General features: G+C 44.1%; 1 protein-coding gene across 1 annotated transcript in view; it reads right to left on the minus strand.

Annotated features, from left to right (window-relative positions):
* The window catches only part of jph3b (junctophilin 3b), a 27011-nt gene continuing 7040 nt past the window's right edge, over window positions 1–19971 (minus strand). Inside the window, exons 2-5 of the mRNA XM_012818362.3 lie at window positions 13411–14242; window positions 7633–7757; window positions 3812–4599; window positions 1–1472 (exon numbers count right to left, since the gene is read on the minus strand). Of these exons, the coding sequence (XP_012673816.2) occupies window positions 1392–1472; window positions 3812–4599; window positions 7633–7757; window positions 13411–14242 (1826 nt within the window). The 3' untranslated portion in view covers window positions 1–1391. The remainder of the gene's footprint in view (window positions 1473–3811; window positions 4600–7632; window positions 7758–13410; window positions 14243–19971) is intronic.

Below are 19971 nucleotides of genomic sequence, written 5' to 3' on the forward strand. Positions count from 1 at the left end.
GAAAGTGAGTGAGAGGTAGCGAGACAGGGTGCTGCAGTGTGATTGACAAAATTAGTGGAAGGGGCCACCTGGCAGGAAGTGAATTGCAGCCCTCACACCAACACTGACCAAAAGTCCACAGAAGAGCTGAACAGCTGGAACAGAGATAGGGGCTGCTTTCAGAGTGGGGTCTGCTGCTCAACTTAAGACCATTTTCCACTACGATCATAACTGAGAAAATGTTTCAGATAAGTGGGATACACACACATGCTGACACAGAGCTAACACACACGCACGCACACACACACACGATTTATTTGGACCACATTTCCTTTCTGCTGCTTAAAGTTCCTCTTGCCATCAAGTTGGTCTGGATATGGACTGGCTCCCCCTGGTTACCTTGGGTAACAGCAGGTTGCCATGGTTATGTACATTCTGTGGGAGTGGCTCACCAGGCGTGAGGGGATCACAAGGCTCTTCCAGCTGATGCTCCGAAAGAGGTAGCCCTATTTCAGACCTCATCACACACACATACACATACACACACACACACACACACACACATACATGGACACGCATTAATTCACGCTCATGGCACTATCCCGTTGTCTGTGTGGAGTTGGACAGGAGGAGAAAGGGGAAGGGGGTGGGTGGGGTTAGGAGAGCAAGGTGACTGGTGAGGGGGGTGGGAAGATGCACAGAGAAAGACTGAGAAAGAGAGACAGAGGAAGAGAGAGAGAGAGAGGACATGTGGAAGAGTAGGGATGAGAGATGGAACCGTTTCCCATCATCAAGACATTTAACCCCCTCCCCGACATCAAATCAACACACACCCACATACACACACACCACTGATGTCATGCCAACACTCTCCTGACACAACCACACAGACACATACCTCTTCTGACACACTTGAACACACTCCCCTCCCATGTACATACACACACTTGAACACACACACACCCCTGTTAGGGTAACTTGTCCCTCATGATAACATACACTCAAATCCAGAAAAACACCAAAACCACCAGCTGCATTGGAAAGGCAGGAAAGTTTCAAAAGAAAAAAAAACTGAATATCATACAGAAATAACTTAATGGATAACTTAATATATGTACTGTATAAATAAAGAAGTTTAACTAGAAGTCTTTTACAAAGGATGCAGTAACTGTGGAATGAAACCCAGAGCTGAGAGTTTTAGCAGAGACAGGCTTGCAGGGCTGTCCATCCAAAGGTCCTGCTGCATTAGGGTGTCTGTCACTGTGTGTGTCCCACCGCACATGTGTGTGTGTGTATGTTGTCTCTGTCAGCATCACTCCTTCCTGCTCTTAGTACTTGTCTGTCCATCCGTCCATCCGTTCGTCCACGCTGTGAGAGACATGAAGAAGGTGAGCCATCCGAGACCAAAGAGTTCAAATAAAAAAATGAATAAACAAGATGGCCACTCCTATATTGAGCAAAATCACCATGACAACCAGAATGGAGCTGGAGCCCTGTTGAGGGAGAGAGAGAAGGAGACAGAGAGAGAGGGAGAGAGAGAGCACATTAATGCTGGCAGCCATGACACACACAAACTTATACTGCATCCCCCTCACATATGTATATACACACAAGAGTCTATGATAAGGATGAGATATTGGGATGGGTAGAGCTGATCTGATGGCTATTAGGCTGGTGTGTGTGTGTGTGAAGGTGTGGACTATTACATGTTTGTATGACTATTGATTGATTAGATAATGCATGCACTGTGTTGAGGGTGTAAGCACAAACATACAGTACATAAGCACACTCTCCAATCCTTCATTGTAAACTCCTTTTGTAGTTAGACAAACGACATATTTACCTCACAAATATGTAGCTATCATGAAGCAGACGTAGTGTGTGTAGCGACAAGGCATTGTGTGCATGTATATATGTGTGCCTGTGCGCGCATGTTTGTATGTGTCCCTGTGCGCGCATGTGTGTATGTGTGTTATTGATGGAGCTCTGAAGTATGGCTATATGGCTTCCCTGTCTGTCCGAGTGTAGTATGTATGAATAACTTGTACCATACATGTATATGAGAGCATTTATGTGTGTGTGCCAACGTGTGAGTGTGTGAACATGTTTGTATATGTGTATGTGAATAAGCACAAGTGTGTGTGTTTGTGTGTGTGTATGTATGTAGCTGCAGCTGTTTCTGTTTCATATTAACCTGTCTTACACAACTCTGCTGCAATGCCCGCTCTCAGCAGCTACAAACATTCCCCCCTCCCCTTCCCCCATCTTTCTCTCCCATTGGCTCCATCTGAAGTGAGGCATAAGCTGTTCCCTAGCAACAAACATGGATGAGCCAATGCTGGGCAGTGCTTGGGAAAGAAGCCCTTTACCAAGCTGCTGTTACTAAGGAGCAATGGGCATTCACTAGGGCACCTGTGTGTGTGTGTGTGTGTGTGTGTGTGTGTCTAGAGGACATCTTTGTGTGTGTGTGTGTGTGTGTGTGTGTGTGTGTGTGTGTGTGCGTGTGCGTGTGTGTGTGTGTGTTTGAGTGTGGATGCATGCATGAGTGTTTTGTATGGAGGACATCTCTGTGTGTGTGTGTGTGTGTGTGTATGTGTATCTAAGCTTTGATCAAGATCCTTCACCAAAATATCCCTCTCAGTATATTCGAGTGAGAGCAATACCAGTACAACACAACCTAAATGTCGTTCACACAGATCCTTCATACAACATACACACAATCTACACATGACATAAACTGTAGTGCAAATACACACAACCAAACAGTTAACCGTCGAGTTTGCAGACCACCTAAATGCCTCCCCTTAAGTACCCCGGGGAAGAAAACAGCAAATCAGATGTCTTTGTAGGAATACATCAGATTAGTAAGGCATTCAATTGAGTCTGGCCTCAGATTTGTAATAAAAAGAAATTATTAAAACTATTAAATCAAAATGGGCCAAATTCAGTAACGGAGGTGATTTCTGTCCTTAATTACATCATTATATTAAATTGTAATTTATTGAAAATATCTTCAAGCTACCCCAGAGTATTTCAGTCATACATTCCTTTAAGATTCATCTATCTTTCATTGATTAAAACCAAATGTTAACTTCCCAGTTAGATTTTAGACTTGAAGAGTGTTTGAATGGTAAAGTCATATACCAGCCAAAAGCAATTGCCGTACTCCCAAACTTGGCTAAAAGGAGGTCCAGGTCCTTGGTAAGGTAGACTATTACATAGTAGGTCAGTGCAATGTGGTCCAGTATAGTGGTAAGTGTTGTGTATGCATATTGCCACTTCAGCTCCCATGATCCTTCAGGTCATGGGGGACTTTAAAGGGGATGCGCTCCCCTCTTTCGCCCTCTTATACATGGACTCTGCCCGCACTCCACTCTGCGCTCCTGATGAGCCAGGGCTACCTGTTCTTACTAGTAATAAATATCAGTTACGTTATCAGCCTCTCCAACGCTTCTTTCTTATTTAATGCGTGCCCCCACCCGGACACAACAGTAAGGTGGTGCAATAGTGCAGTACAATGTATTTTGAAAAAACAATTTAGTATAGGAGTTAAGAGCATGAGGATGCAACAGTGTTGTGTCTTGTTGTGTAGTATGGTTTCCTAGTATGAAGGTGCAGCAGTGTAATATAATGGCAAGAGCTGCTAATACGATCTTCAGCCTGCCAATCACTGCAAACAAGAAGGTCAAGGAGTTTGTATTACACGAATGTTTAGATAGTGTGATGACAGAAAGAGAGAGAGAGAGCGAGAGATAGAGAGAGAGAGATCAAATGAAAGTGCTGAAATGGAGTGGAGGAGAGAGAGAGATTGAGAGATGTTGCTCTGTCTCACCCCAGTAGTCTTGAGCTGGGTCTTGCCATTGTGTTCTAGTGCAATGGGTTTTGACTTCTGTGGGGGGGAGAGGGTCAGGTCCCTCCGCAGTGGTCGACTGTCCGGCTTCTCCCCTCCCCCTCGAATGTCCTGCTTCAGCTCTGAGTCCCCCGACCCACCTCTGTCTTTGCCCCCCTCCCGGGCCCGCTCCCCAAGCTTTGCCCGCTGTCTCTGTTGTGTGTTAGAGCGCGCGTCGCCATGGTGATGCTCGTCATGTCCGTGGTGCTTCTGGGAAGTGGAGTCCCGGGGTTGCAGTGGCCGCATCTCTATCTCGTAGTTGCTCAGCTTCTCCTCGTCCAGCTGGCCCAGTCCGTCGCCCTGCTGCAGGCGATGCCCACTTCGCGTGCCCCGCCCCGCCTTGTGATTGGATGAGGAGCCGTGCTCTCGTGGTCTGTGATTGGCCGGGTGCTTGTGTCCGTTGTTGTGGGCGTCCGGTGCTGAGGGGGTGTTGGAGCGGCTGCCCCCTCGACTGCTGGATCCCCGGGCCCCGCCGGGCCCCTCCAGTAAGACCTGGATCTCTGTGGCCCCTCCTCCCGCCTGTTCGTCGTCCACTGCACTCTGACGCAGGAAGCGAGTGCTCTTGCGCCGGTTGGCGGAGCTCTTGGGGGAGGTGGGCCGACCGGTGGGAGGGCTTAGGTTTGGAGGCGTGGTCTTCATGTAGAGGTCTGGGCTGTCGGCTGTGCTACTGGACAGCACCTCCAGCTCATTCTCGCTGGACACCTGTTGCTTCGGACGCTTGCACTCGACACCTGGACAAACAGCACAGGACAGGAGTCAGAGCACACACAAGAGACCGTCATCAGATGTACAAGATGTGGACAGGACACTTACAGACATCTCAGTTGCGTCAAAAGACCCACATTTTATTGAGCTCAAGGGAAACATGTTCATATTAAGCACAGAGAGTTCAAGTAGGTAATCCAGTAAAACCAATGAATTCTGGCTAGCATCAGTACTAGCTGGGCTTGACCCAGTATCAACTCTTCATTCTGAATTGTGATGTATAAAGTACAAAGCACATTATATAACAATCAAAGGTGCACAACAAGCTGTTAGAAATACATTATAAAAAATAGGTAGTGCTGAATCATAACCGTAAATGTAGTCTATGTATATTGTAATTATAATAATTCTAAGTTATTTCTAATCAGAGAAGTTTTTAAACTATTCCTCCCATTCATTGTATTCAGTGAGAAAGGTACAGAGGGAAGACTCAAGGCTGGTAGATATCATTGGTAAAATCTTAACGCTGGTGATTGGGTAAGTAAGCTTTTTGCAGGGTATGCACACTCTGTGAATTATTACTGTAAAACTAGAATTTCCACATTCAATTTCAAATTGTGGGAATAATGTGGCAAAATCATAGTAAGTAAATATAAATAATACATCTTCACTCAACAATTGCAGGAACTTTCCATCCTTTCAGTGAACTGTAGTGAGCAAGGGGTTTGCATGCTTCCGTGTGTGTGGGTGAGCCAGCTCCCAGCACGCCCTGCGAATAAGGAACTGTTTGTTTGGTAATTCAGCATTCTATATTGGCATAATGTGATTATGCCTTCCCTTTTTGTGTCTGGTGTTAGTGTGAGTAGCCGTTATCATTTAATCCGTGTTTCATTGTTGTTTGATGCCTTATTCTAGCCCTGTTTTATGTTAGCGTATCTGTCCACTGTCAGTGTAAATGTCGTGTCAGAGTATAAGTAGGGTTGGGTACCGAGAACCGGTACCAATATGGAACCGGTTCCAATACAACCGGTACCTACCCGGACCGAAATGCAACGCAGATTTCGGTGCTTCATTTCGGTGCCTGAGCCAATTGAAAACGGTTGCTAGGCAGATTCCGCGGGGCACATGTAAAACTGCCCCAGCTCCCAATGTAAACTTTGTCCTGTGTCGCTCACGCTCATTGGTGTTTTCATAGCAACAGTCTTATGACAGTGAAGAGCATGCAGCATTTCACAGAGCAAGCACAAACAGAACTAGCCATCAACCTTTTAACAGAGAAAATACCGAAAGGTAAACGGTCAAAAGTGTGGCTGTATTTCGCACCAAAATATTCAAACATCGCGACGTGCAGCAAATGCAACAAAACAATTGCGTGAAAAGAGTGGAGAGAAGGCAAGAGTCAACGGCAGTTCAGCAACCGAAGACTGAAAAATAAACGGAGATGACAGCTATACTTAACCTACGGTAGTCTCTTGAAGGGGCAGTACACATTTTCTCGTACTCAGTGTGTTCAAGTAACAAGATTAACTATAAACAAGCTAGAAAAGATAGGTATAAACAAATCATAAAATGCTGAAATTTCATGAAATAAATGCAAACAAAATAATACATTTTTGACTCCAAAGGCAAATATGCTCATATTTTTGCAAAAGAAGTTTGAAGCTGTTTTTTGTATTTATTTATATTTATTTAAGTATACTATAAACTGTTGTTTACAGTTAATATAATGTTCATAGTTTGAAGTTAAAAAGTTTGAAGCCAAGTGTTTTGTATGTATTTATATTTATAATATACTTCAAACAGTTAATATATTGTTCAATTTGAAGAAAAAAAATTGAATTGAACAAAAGAATTGCTGAAGTATTGAGCTGTAGTGTGTGTACAGAGTGTGTGTGTGTGTGTTTTGTATTTATTTAAGTATAGTCTAAACTTTTGTTAACAGTTCATATATTATTTAAGTTTTAAGTTAAAAGGTGTTTTGTATTTATTTATATATATAATCTACTTTAAACAGTTCATATATTTGGCAATAAAGCCTTTCTTAAATGTCGTCAATCGTAAACATTTTTTTATTTTTTTATAAAAGTATCGGTTCCGGCACCGTTTAGGCACCGGTATCGTTTTAAAAGTATCGGTTATGTACCGGTATCGGATAAAAACCAAACGATACCCATCCCTAAGTATAAGACCTGCCTCCTGTGTACTGGATCCAAGGGAGTGACACTCCTGGGTCACATGGTGTATGGGGAACAAACTGTGTCTGTCTGCATTCATCTGTGCCACCTCGCAACAGTACGTTGTATGAGAGCAGAACTGACAGAGTACCTATGTGTGCATGTTTATCTGTGTGTGTGTGAGAGTGTATCTTCTTCCTCCAGTTTGTGAGTGTGTGTGGGCGCTTTATAAAGGTCAGTGATGACCTCTTCTCAGCCTCCTGTTGCTCTTGGCATCACTCAGCTCTACCTGGCACAGCAGGGGATGGCACCAGTATGTGTGTGTGTGTGTATGTGTGCGTGTGTATGTGTGTGTTAGTGAGCCTCCTGATGCTGTTGGCATCACTCACCTCCGCCTGCCACAGTGGGGGAGAGAATTTGTGTGTGTGTGTGTGTGTGTGTGTTTTGCAGGTTATCTTATCCTGGCTTATCACATATATCTTAATTCCCTTGCTGTGCATACCTCAGTCAAAGTAGAACACACAACTCAGATGTAACATGTGAGAGATGTTTGAGAGACTGTGAGAGGATATGAGAAGTGTAGATATGTGAGAATTATTGAAAACTTGATGTGACAATATTAGCTTGAGAGGCGACAGAATAGCCATGATGAATCCCACAGGATCACAGGACATGTTCTCTGTAGTTTTCCACTGAATCCGCTGACCTGTTACCTTCCCCCATAAAAAGCTGCATTTCCACATTGACATTCTTGAAATAAGTACATACATTGAACCAAGCAATGTTTTTTTTATAATCAAATAGTGGTCACATGTTTTCATGGTGGTTAAGGTGGTGGTGATAAGTCTGATAGGTGAAATATGTAGATCTGTAGGTTCTCCTCACCATTTCTGTGCTGCTGGAAGGAGGGGCTGAACTCTTTAGCAGTAAGCCGGGCCAGATGACACTCCTCTTGGGCCTTCAGAGAAGCACTGGCTGCTGCCTCCGCCTTACCTCCAGCATGGGCAGTCCTGGAGAGGAGAGAGAGAGAGAGAGAGAGAGAGAAGAGAGAGAGAGAGAAAGAGAGACGAGAGGAGAGAAGAGAGAGAGAGGAGGAGACGAGAGGAGAGAACTGAGAGAGACGAGGAGAGAGAGAGAGAGAGAGAGAGAGATGGGGGTGTTACAAAGAGGGTATTCTTGAATTACATAAGAACTGCATATTCATTCAGAAACATCACTTGCTCAGAAGCACATTGCTAACCTTTTATCCAAAGTAATCTATTTTAATTTCAAGCCAGATCACTGCCCTACAATACAACTCCTGTCACTGTCCTTAGGGATGCCAGAATGCTATATTTATAGTCCCCCCCCCCCCATTAAATGAAGAGACAAGTGATGAGAGTTTGTTAAATGTGTGTTTTTGAGTGTGTGTTTGGGAAAGACAGAGAGTGGGCGCCATGGTGATTGTAACCGTTGCATGTTTCCAGCGATGTGGGACCAGAAAACCCTGGCAACAGTGTGTGAGTGAGTGTATCATTCTGCATGTGTGGTGTGTGTGTGTTTGTGGATGATCTTGATCGAATGCTTCTGTTTGTGTGAGACTTTATACGTGGAAATGAGAATGGGCAATATTCATGTATTTGTGAGTGTTTGTTTGTGACTGTGTGTGTGTGTGTGTGAGTGTGTATGTGTGTGTCAAAGTGTGTATGTCTGTGTGTGTGTGTGTGTGTGTGTGTGTGTGTATGACTAAATCAGTGTGAATGTGAGTCTCTGTGTGTGTCAGAGACAGTGTGTGTGTGTGGTTGTAGACCCTTTTCCCCAGATTTCAGGCTTCTATTCGCTCTAAACCTCTAAGAACTGCAGACTCATCAATAATTTATCCACAGAACCAGTGTTCCCTACTAGAGTACACACTCTCTCTGTCTCACACACACACATGCACACACACACACACATTCACGCACACACACTGTCTCTCCCTCATTATACATTTCTCTGTCTCTTTCTCTACCTCTCATTTTGATTTCTTGATTCCTCAAGGGGACAGCCTCTCTGTTACTTTGCCTGTCTATTGCTCTTTCTCGCCCTTCCTCATTCTCTCTCTCTCCTTGTTTGTGCAGTTGCTGTCTTGATGCAGTATTGTATGTCAATGTCTATTGATTTTTTTCTGTTTCTTTTTGCCGCTAGCTCTCTTCCGCCAGCCAGCCAGCCAGCCAAGCCAAGCCATGCACAGCAAATGGTGTGTGTGCATGTGTGTGTAAAACAGAGCAGAGCGAGTGTGTGTGTGTGTGTGTGTGTGTGTGTGTGTGTGTGAGTCACAGATTGGTGCATGTCAGTGTATGTACGAGAGTGTATATGCTATTCACATATATGTGTGTCTCTGGCTGACTGATGTGCGTGGATGCATATATGTATGTGTCAGAATTGATTAGCGTGTGTTGGTGTGTGTTGGTGTGGGAAGGCAATAATGTGTGTGGGAGGGAAAGAGAATGAGTGTGTATGTGATCTGTGTGTGCGGGGTATGTGGGTGTATTTAATGTGTATTTGTGAGTGTGCATATGATATGTTTAATGTGTGTGCCTGAATATAAATGTGATGTGTGTGTGTGTGTGTGTGTGTGTGTGTGTGTGTGTACGTCATGTGTTTTAAAGTGTGTACGTGTGTGGTGTGTATGTATTATGTATTTTAATCTGTGTGTGAGCATGTACATGATGTGTTTTTATGTGTGTGCATGAGTGTGTATGTGATGTGTTTTAATGTGTGCGTATGCAATGTGTTTTAATGTGTGTGTGAGTGTATACATGATGTGTTTAAGATGTGTGTGACGGTGTTCATTTGTTTTAATGTGTGTGTGTAAGTGTGCATGCAATGTTTTTAATGTGAATGTGAGTGTGTACATGTGTTTTCATGTGTGTGTGTAAGTGTGTATGCAATGTGTTTAATGTGTGTGTGAGTGTATACTAGATGTGTCTCAATGTGTGTGTGTAAGTGTGTATGCAATGTGTTTAATGTGTGTTTGCGAGAGGTTAGATGAGGTCAGTATAGGGACCAAAACAATCTGTGGCACAGCTCTCCTCCTGCCTACTTGTATCCTAGCAACCATTGCAGTGTGTATGGGGAGGGGGGATGGATGGCATGAAGTAGAGAGAGAGAGAGAGAGAGAGAGAAAGAAAAGAAAGAAAAAGAAAGAAAGAAAGAGAGAGAGAGAGAGAGAGAGAGGATAGGAGTCCTCTGTTCACTCTCACACTGTGTTAGGCTAGTTAGTGAAACTATCCCCTTCAGGCAGGAACTGTATGAGTAAGAGTTTGAATAGTCAAACATTGTTTAACTAAGGGAAATGGGGGGTGGCGAGGTGGCAGGGTAGGAGGGGGGTTGCAGCCACCAGTCTGCACAGCCAGCAGTAGCTACAGGCATCCCTTTTAGGTTTCCACAGCCCTGTCACACCGATGTTGTCATGGTTACGCACAACAGGTATTCCACAGACCTATAATGTGTAACTATGCAGCCGAGCTAACTTCCAAAGAAACACATCATTTTCCCCATCTAGCTAATTGGTTATGAGTCAGGGACCACATAACACAGTGGAGACTGTTGGGGTCCACTGAGTGCACTGAGTTGGCGGACAGTTAAGCATGACAGCATAACATTCAAAGGTCAAATGTCTTGCAATTTAGTGAAACGTGAACATGAGATTAGCCTTGTATGTATGAACCACAAATAAAGACATATTTCCCACTGTGATGCATTACCTCTGAATGGGATAAAATATATGCAAAAACAAATGCACATGAAGATTCAGGACCTCAGACTAAGTTTTGGTGTCTGGGGGATTGATGTAATAATAATTATAATAAGTAATAATAAAGATTCTTACAATGTTATGAGATGTCCTTAAATATATGTGTTGTCTTTATAAAGGTGACATGATATGCACAATTCTGTCTTTAGGCCCAGGCATTTTCCTCTCTCTGAGGGGCTGCTTCTACAGGCAGGCTGAACTAACTGACCGTAGCCATAGTGCAGATAGTGCTGACACAACAGCTGCACTGTTGCAAGTTATAACCATAATTAACTGTATTCTCATACTTAAGTTATAACAAGTTATAACAATACTGAACAAAATGATCATACTTAAGTCATACTGATGACTAGTTAGGCTAATAATGGGGAAAATACTTGTAGCAACGATAACAGTTAGCTTGTTAGCATGGACCCTATGTGAGTCTCATGCCGAACACTGAGATGGTGTGCTTGTTCTCTAGCTATCTGCTTTCATAGTAAACTATCTGCAAGGTAGCCTGGCTCTAAGAGAGCAGAAGTTAACCAGCACCCCCAGTGGCTGTTTGCCAGTAGATATGCTCAATCGTGAGCTGGATAGCCTGTGCTCAAACTGACTGGTTGTGCTTAGCATGGTGCTGTCTGGGAAACTGAGGAGGTTAATGAGATTTAAGGGTTAGCAGGACAGACAAATATAGCAGTTGCATACCTATGCATGAAGGGGAGACAAAGGTGGGGGGCAGATCCACATGTATGATTTAATGAGTTTCACAGATACACTCACATACAGTACATGTCTTGGAGTAGGCTATTGTGTAACCTTCTCTGATAGCATGTTCTCTAGTGGCTACTAGGTGGTAATCATATGCCAGGCTTGGATCGAGGGATAGGAGAAAGTTGTTGTTTATATACACCGCTCCTTTAAAAGCAGTGCATTATATACACCGCTCCTTTCAAAGCAGTGCATTATATACACCGCTCCTTTAAAAGCAGTGCAGGTGGGCAGGGCTCTTGAGGGCTGTCCCCTTTCATTGGGGATATATCAACCACTCCTCCCTGTAACTCTGTTTTGAGGGGCTACTCGAAAATGAAGGGGCACTCAAAAACAAGGGGTAGGAGTAAAATATAAGTAAGGAGATCTGCCCCTTCATGTGTATGTGTGCAACATACAGAGAGTGAGAGACAGAGATAGAGCTGTCCCTTTTCCATCTCTGTCATCCTGGCCTCTCCGGCTTGCAGCCAACACTGCTGGCATAATGCGGAAATCTCTTTCTCTCTCTCTCTTTCTCCACCCCCTCCCTCCTGTATCTCTATCTCCCTCTTTCTCTCCCTCTTTCCCTCCTACTTGTGTGCCTTCAGGAATGACCCAAATAACTCCAAAGAGCATGTGCTGAGCTATTAGCATATAAGAAGCAACTCAGAAAGAACCCCAAAGAGCAACTGACTGCGATGGATGTCGTTCACCAGATCTGCTCCTGTGGCACCTGCTGACCAGGACCACCCACAAACTTCATCTCACTGCCGTGAGAATGAGAGTTGCGCTTGATGCGTGGATTATGAGAGGTCTGTTAACTCATACCTGCTTGCTGTATTATCACTGGTCAAGTTGACTGTTCTCTGCAGGCCAAAAATGACTTGTCAGGCCACCGGGGAAATGTCCCGGGGCTTTCGACAGGCTGTCCAACCCTGTCTTTCAGTGAGAAAGGCAAAGGATGTTTGGTAGTTTGTCTATTGTCCTAAACTGGTCTTATAAAGATAAATCATGAATGTATCAAGCGATCCCTGTGGATTCATCCAAAGACCTACTAAAGTAAGGACTGATACGGCCCAGTTCAGGAGGAACTTAGTTGCCCACTGCCCAGTCATGGATTGGTTGACCTTGGGATGTGTTTGATTTAAATGACCGGATAGCTGCTGTTGGGGAAACATCTCACAACTTTCTCAATCAGAGGTCAGAGACTCGGATGCATTGATCTCACAGATTTGATTGTATTGACAAACTCTAAGTGTCAATAGAAGAGGCCCCAAGGATGAATCTCACCTAATGAATGGTGCGTTTGCCTTTTTTAAAGTTATCTGGTTACTCCCACCTATCTTTTGTTTGGTTGACCCCTCCGGCCAATTAGGTCTAACCCTGCTATCTGACTTTCCCTCAATCAGAGCGTTCTACCTGTGTGAAACCATGCCCATCAAAGACACGTGTGGCCAATTAATCCATCCTGATTTTAAAATGTAACAGTTCCCTTCTCAGTCCCGTTAAATAAACCAATTTATATCTCATGAGTTAATCCTTGTCTATCACATACAAAAATATTCCTACATTGCCAAAGCATAAAACATGCAGCCTTAAAACTTATCCAGACAGTTGTCCTCCTAAACCAAGGAGAATCTGAGTAAGGTGAGAGGGTATGAATGGAAGGGAAAGAAGCATGTTGACCAAGTTGTCTACCATGGAAGACAATCTACCTCACAGAGATATAGTTTGAAATCATTGCGTGGAAGTTACCCCTTTTTGGTTCTTCTGAACTTAATCTTGCCTTGCCTGCTCTATAGCCAAGTATTGCAAGAGTTGAACTACATCAGCTTGCAGTGGTATTGTCTTTAGTCATACTCAAGACTACCAACTCCCCGATGGATCTTCTAGAGGCTCAAACAGCTGGGTATGCTAGGTGGGCCTAAGATTGGCCGGGGGAGTTTTAAAGGTATTTGAAAACCTGAAGTCAGGGGTTTTGATAGAACTCTCAAGTAAATCCTTATTGTAAGCAGCAATCCCTCTGACACACCCATCATCACTTAATCAGTCCACAAATAATCATCCACTTGACCCCCTTCATCTTCAACTACCAACTAAAAGCTTCCCACCACTAACCAGCGGACGATCCCCTGATCAGACCCAACCCTGCTCACCTGGACTGGGCGATCTCGACCTTCTGCTTGGCTACGTCTGCAGCCTTTTCCGCGGCCTCCATGGCTCGGTCCACCTTCTCTCGGATCTTACTCGCACGGAGTGGGATGAGGTTCTTCCTTTTTCCGCTCACCAGAATGTTCTGTTTGTACTTGCCCTCCTCTTTGGTTCCGTCAGGGAACGTGGTGCATCCATATCCATGACGCTTGTTGCTAAGCCATTCACCATGGTAACACAGTCCGTCAGAGCGCCGGCTAACTCCGCAGCCTGTGCGCTTGTCATTCTTCCACTCGCCTGCGTACGTCTCAGTCGCAGTAGCGTCCACATCATCGGGTGTGACCTCAGCAGCAGCCAGCTCAGATTCACCATCTCCCAAACTGATGGTGGAGTTAACGTCAGAGGCATTGGATGCGGAACTAACAGTGCTCATCCCGGCCTCGCTGCGGAATGAGCTCTGTTTACTCCGCTGACTGCTCAACGAGCTGCGCGACTCCGACTTGCGCAGCTTCAACCCCGACAGCAGTGACCGCCGAAACAGTCCACGTCTCTTTGCTGCCCCCAGAAGCTCTGTCTCGCTGCTCTGAGCTGTCAGGACAAAGCCGCCACGTGACACCGACGGGCTGGTAGCCATGCTCCCAGGGCCGCCACCTGAAGGCCCAGTGACACACCCTACCCTGTCGGGCAGCAGGGCGGAGCCATTGCTGTGTTCGGAGCGGAGAGAGTTTATAGAGGTGCGCAGAGGGGAGCGGATGACTGCTGCCATCCCGTACGGGACACTTTGACGCATCCCGTAACCATGGCGCATGCCGCCCACCCACTGGCCCTGGTACGTACCTAAAGGCAGGAGGGAGATACACCGTCAGTTATTTTGTTTTTTATAGAGTAAACTTCAGAAAAACACTTAATGGTAAAATCAGTAATGGCTATAGATTGGCTATAGAATGGCTGTAGGATGTTCACAATTCAAACATAATATGCGCTTGAGACAGATTGCATCATACAGCATGCAAGTTATGCAAAATAGATAATACTAGGCTAGTGCAATAAAACGAATCATTCTACTAAAAGTGTCTTTCTTCTTTTCCAACACACTTTACATATATGCAAACAAAATCATGCATGTCTAATTTGTTTGATGTATGTAATGTTAGTGTTCATGTGATATATGTATCAGTTGTGCAATGTCTATCATGTGTAATGTCTATATCTAATGTGTGATGGACGAGAGAGTGAAAGCATGGATTTGTCAAAGAGAAACAGAGACCCTAACGTGACTGCTGTTGTGTGCTGCGGCAGGAAGCAGCGCTTGAACCAAAGCCCCCTTCTCACTCTTTACCACAAATGACCAGACCCCTTCTAAGCAGGTGACGCAACCTCCATCTCCCCCTTCCTCACACTAATGACCAGACCCCTTCTAAGCAGGTAACCCAACCTCCATCTCCCCCCTTCCTCACACTAGCATGGCTGACGAGGTGAGTAACCCATGCCAAGGAACCACAGTACGGCTCAACTATGCTCAACCACCCTGAGCTCCCATGAATTGTTAGTTTGTAGCAGAGTTATTGTAGTTTTGAAACTTTTATTGGTTTTAATTTTTGTTTAGTTGTTCAGTTTGGTTTTTGATTAAGTTTTACTGGGGCATAAGTAGTTTCAGTTTTATTTTTATTTTGAGGAATTGACAAGTTTTATTTCAGTTTTTGTTTAGTTTTAGTGTTTATTTTAGTTTTTCAGGTATTGTGCCTTGATTTATATAAGCTGATGAAGCTATGATGAAAGAATCTATGACATTAAATAGGTCATTTTGGCTAGTGTCTCTCAAGAAGTCAAACAGAACAGGATATGATATAGCAACCACAGCGCACATGAGGGGGGAAAACGAAAATAAAGCTAATTTTACCTGCAGTTCTATTTCGTTTTAGTTTGTGTTGCATTGGTCATTGTAGTTTTTATTTATTTAGTTTAGTTTAGTTTTAGTCATAGGTTAACTGTAATAGCCCTGGTTTGCAATGATTTTTGTCAATCACGAAAGGTAGCAGGTTTTCCTAGAGGAAGAGACACAACAAATCTCTGCTTGTGATGCTGCTGTTCTTTGTTGCAAATGATGGTGTCATCACTACCTCAGCTTGTCCCTCGTCTTGCATAAACACCGCTGATGGTCCCTAAATGCCGATTACCACAGACAACAACAATTATAGCACCTCTGTAGCCAAGCCAGCTTGTGAGTTCGCACTCTTATTAGAAGATTACTAATAAACAAGGCAGCTGCAGAAGAGAAAGCTAATAGACACGGTTCTTTCGGATTCCATGATGATGATGATAATGTTGGAACCCTTTCTGACACTTGAAGTGAGGGTATGATGTTTCATTGTACCATGAAATTATAATTCCAAAGGTAAATAAAAACATTATAATCTTTAAACACAAATGAAATTCAATGATGGAATATTTCGAAATTGTATTGATAATTAAAACGTGTTTTTAGACTTTAGACTAATAGAGAAAGAGAGGTTTTACAACTGGAGGTTTGTTGCGAATTCAATAAAAACATGCAGTGAACATTACTTCATAGTTCTACTAGCACTATGGACAAGGTTAACTTAGTAGTGGTGACAAGTCCACCTCAGGAGTAATAGTGTTAGAGACAGTAGGTCAGTAGGAGAGAGGGTGGTGACTTTAGGAGGCATTAAACGCAGCACTAATGGAATCAAGAGCAGGACCGTTAGTGCCAGTCTTAATGATATTATAAGCATTAGTATTGGAGGCAGCCGTATCCGATGGGGCGGTAATGACATTGGTGAAGAGGTGTTAGAGACAAGGGTAATGATGCTAAAGACGCTGTAGCACGCACAGAGGCAGTGGTGATGTCATCAAGAGCAGAGGGATGAGAGGCAGCAGTGAACACTAGAACAGCAGTGAACACTAGAACAGCAGTGAACACTAGAACAGCAGTGAACACTAGAACAACAGTGAACACTAGAACAGCAGTGAACACTAGAACAGCAGTGAACACTAGAACAGCAGTGGTATTAGAGGCTGTATTAATAACAGTAGAGACGTGGTGTTTGGGCCATCGGCAATCAGTCCCACCAGGATCTTGCAAGTGTTTGTTGTGATATTTGCAGCCAAAACCCCCCCGAAATAGCAAATGATGTTGTAAATTTGTGCAGTCGCAATATGGCACATTTCTGGAAGGACTAAGCAATGCTACATGGAGCAGTAGTGTTAGAGTGCAGTGAAATTAGACAGAGTGCTAATAATCACAGAGACACAGGACTAATAGAGGCCATAGCAATAACAATAGGAACAGTGGTGTAATCAGCAGTGACAATGACAATGGGGGGAGCAGTGATACTGTATCAGAGGCAGTAGAGATGACATTAGCAGCAATGGCATTAGCCGCAGAGATAATGACATAAGTCATAGTAGTATAACAAGCAATGGTAATGGTACTGGGAATTGTAGCACCAGGGGTATTGGTAATGAAACCATTGGAGCACTAATACCATAATAGTAATATGAATGGCAGGAGTAATTAACTCTCCAACAAGTGGCATAATAGTTTATTTAGTTATACTTTAGGCATTTAGCAGACACTTTTTTCCAGGGTGAAACAGTATCAGATGCAGTAGTAATGATATTAAGAGCTGCAGTATCAGTCTATCTGTCCAACTATGTCATTTATGAGGATACCACAAACAAAATAATTCTGTGACAAAACCCGCCAAGGACTGCTGTAGCAGTTTGTAATACTCCTGCTGGACGGGGTCATGCAGAACCACCTCAGGAAAGTATTTGTACTCATCCTCACCAGACATCACAGTGACATTCTGCTGTCAGTAATGATATTGATCATGAGATGATGGTAACAATGTGAAATGTCCTCAGTACATAATTGCATCTTAAATATGATACAGTGACAAGTAACACATTAGCAGTTGTCATTGAGGTCAGACATGCAAGCTCTTTTCACTGGCAACAGAAATGTGATCAGTTATCCTTAAGGATTCATGTTATCACTTATCAGTGCAAAATTACAATATCCTCTTAGTTCCCAGTGCTTTGGTGATGACAGTACCATGTGCAACAACAGCACAAAAGATCCTTCAGTTTATCGGATGTCTGTATCAGTCTCCTCCACCTCTCTGCATCTGTTCTTTTCTTCACTTCCTCCTCTGCTCTCGTATCACTCTGTCCATTTTGTCCTCTCATTTTCCCTCCTCTAATCTCTCTCCTGACCTCCTCTCCTCTCCGCCCTGTTCCTGTCCTCTTTCTTTCCTCTCTCTCCTCTTCTCTCTGTGTTGCCCTTCTCTATATATCCCTTTGTTGTCCTCTTTCTCCCCTCCGCACTAAGACCAGCAGCTACTTTGCTCATTCCACTCATTTTACTCACTGGCCCTGAAATCTGGGACAGTCTCCCTCTCTCTGTCCTTCCCTACCTCTCTCTCTCGCTCTCATGCATTCTCATCTGCTCTCTCCCTCTCTCCTTTCAACACACACACTCACACACACACACACACACACACACACACACCCACACCAAGTCCATTAGATCCATGCAGCAGCTGGTTTCATCAATGTGATTGCTGCGCTGTGTGTTTAGCTGTTGGGTTTTTCACGGCCTCTGATGTAACACCCGCTGGCTCTTATCTGGTTACTCAACATTTCCCTCTCTAGAAGAGCCTCCCTGGGACCAACTGGATGAGTCCAGGTGTGATGTTCACATACATACAGTAAGTGTCCTGACACATCATAGGCCTACAGGGTGCTGAGAAAACACAGGCAATATTGTTTGTGTTCATATCCCACTGAATTATCTTTTAATGGAGATGGGGCAAAATATAGTCATCATCACTAACATATATGGGCACTGTTCCTTTAAATAGGTAGGCCTACACTCCCAGGGTTGAGGGGAGTGAGGTGAAAGGACCTGTTTTTTGTGTGTGCGGGGATGGCAGCAAACTATATATATATACAGTACATACGTACTTTATTTTTTTTCTGTTGTATGATTTAAATGCCACGCCTCATTGGACCAACCAAAATGGAGTGCTTGGATTGAGGACTAGCTGGGTGGTGAGAAGTGCAGTATTTTTTCTTCCTGTGTTTTGTATTAGCAATGCTTTGCTATTTTTTGTTTTTGAAGGGGAAAAGAAGATTATTTTGGACTATGTTCTCTACTTCCTCTCTACTCTATCTCTGTCTATCTATCTTGTGCTCTTGCTCTCTGACTAATCCTCTCTCCCTTGGACCCGCTGTTTCTCCTCTTTTTCTTGCTCCCTGTGTCTCTAAATTAAATTTAATTCAATCTCTCTCACACACACACACACACACACACTCACACACGTGGCTGCATAGATTTGTCCCTGTTCCCTGGCACTGTATTGATCTCTGAACACAAGCATGTGTGTGTGTGTGTGCATGCGTGTGTCTGTGTGCAGGCATGTAGTGAAATGTAGAGAGCTTGGATGGCTCAGTAAGCTTCAGTGTGGCGTAATCAGCACTCCCCCACTTCTCCTATCCTGCCACCTCCAGCACGACATCCAAACATCTGTGTGTGTGTGCGTGTGTGTGTGTGTGTGTGTGTGTGTGTGTTCTCATAAGTACTTCAGAGTGTATATAACGATTGTAGTGTGAAAGGGCATGCAATTTGAGCAGCAAATGATAATGGTAGATGTCACATACCTACAACACCCACACATACTGTATGTACACAAACAAACCGTCTCTTACACACCCCAATAAGATAATACTGAAACACACACACACACATACACACACACACGCACACACGCACACACACACACACACAAAGGGAGGTGAATGTATAGTCTATGCAGCTGTCTGCTTGACTTAGACTTTATTGTTTATTTACAACAGAGTCGCTCCTGTTCAGAATTACTTAAGCTGAAACAACTACACCACTAAACCAGCGTGCCTTAGACCATGCTCACCACTAACCAGTGTTATACGCTTGTGCCAGATCACACAGCGAGAGAATACAAGGAGAAGCAGAGAATACAGAAATGAACCAGCCAGCATGTCCCTGTAGGCTACCTGGCTCTCAGCACTGAATCACTTCAGAAAACCCTGGCATGTCCCAGAGCCTCCCTGGATCTCCCTGGCCCCCTACACTACTTCAACCCTCACATCTATCACTGAGTACACCTCCGCGCTCTCATTGATATGAGCGATACAGAGCCTCCACGCACACAGCCAGGTAATCAAGGAGTGCAACTTAACTGTCTTCCATACCAACACACTCTCTCTCTCTCTCTCTCTCTCTCTCTCTCCTCTCTCTCTCTCTCTATCTTGCAGGCTCACACATAGACATGCACACAGCTACACTCTCTCTCTCTCACACACACACACACACACACACACACACACACACACACACACACACACACACACACACACACACACACACACACACACACACACACACACAGTTAAAACCACCACCATACAGACAGTCACACACAGTCCAGCAGGTACAACAAAGCAGGGGATTCTACATTTGTGAGTTTTACTCTTTACACTAGTTAGGCTTATTAGGATTAGGA

This window comes from Clupea harengus, chromosome 3, assembly GCF_900700415.2.
Source record: "Clupea harengus chromosome 3, Ch_v2.0.2, whole genome shotgun sequence".
Taxonomy (NCBI): domain Eukaryota; kingdom Metazoa; phylum Chordata; class Actinopteri; order Clupeiformes; family Clupeidae; genus Clupea; species Clupea harengus.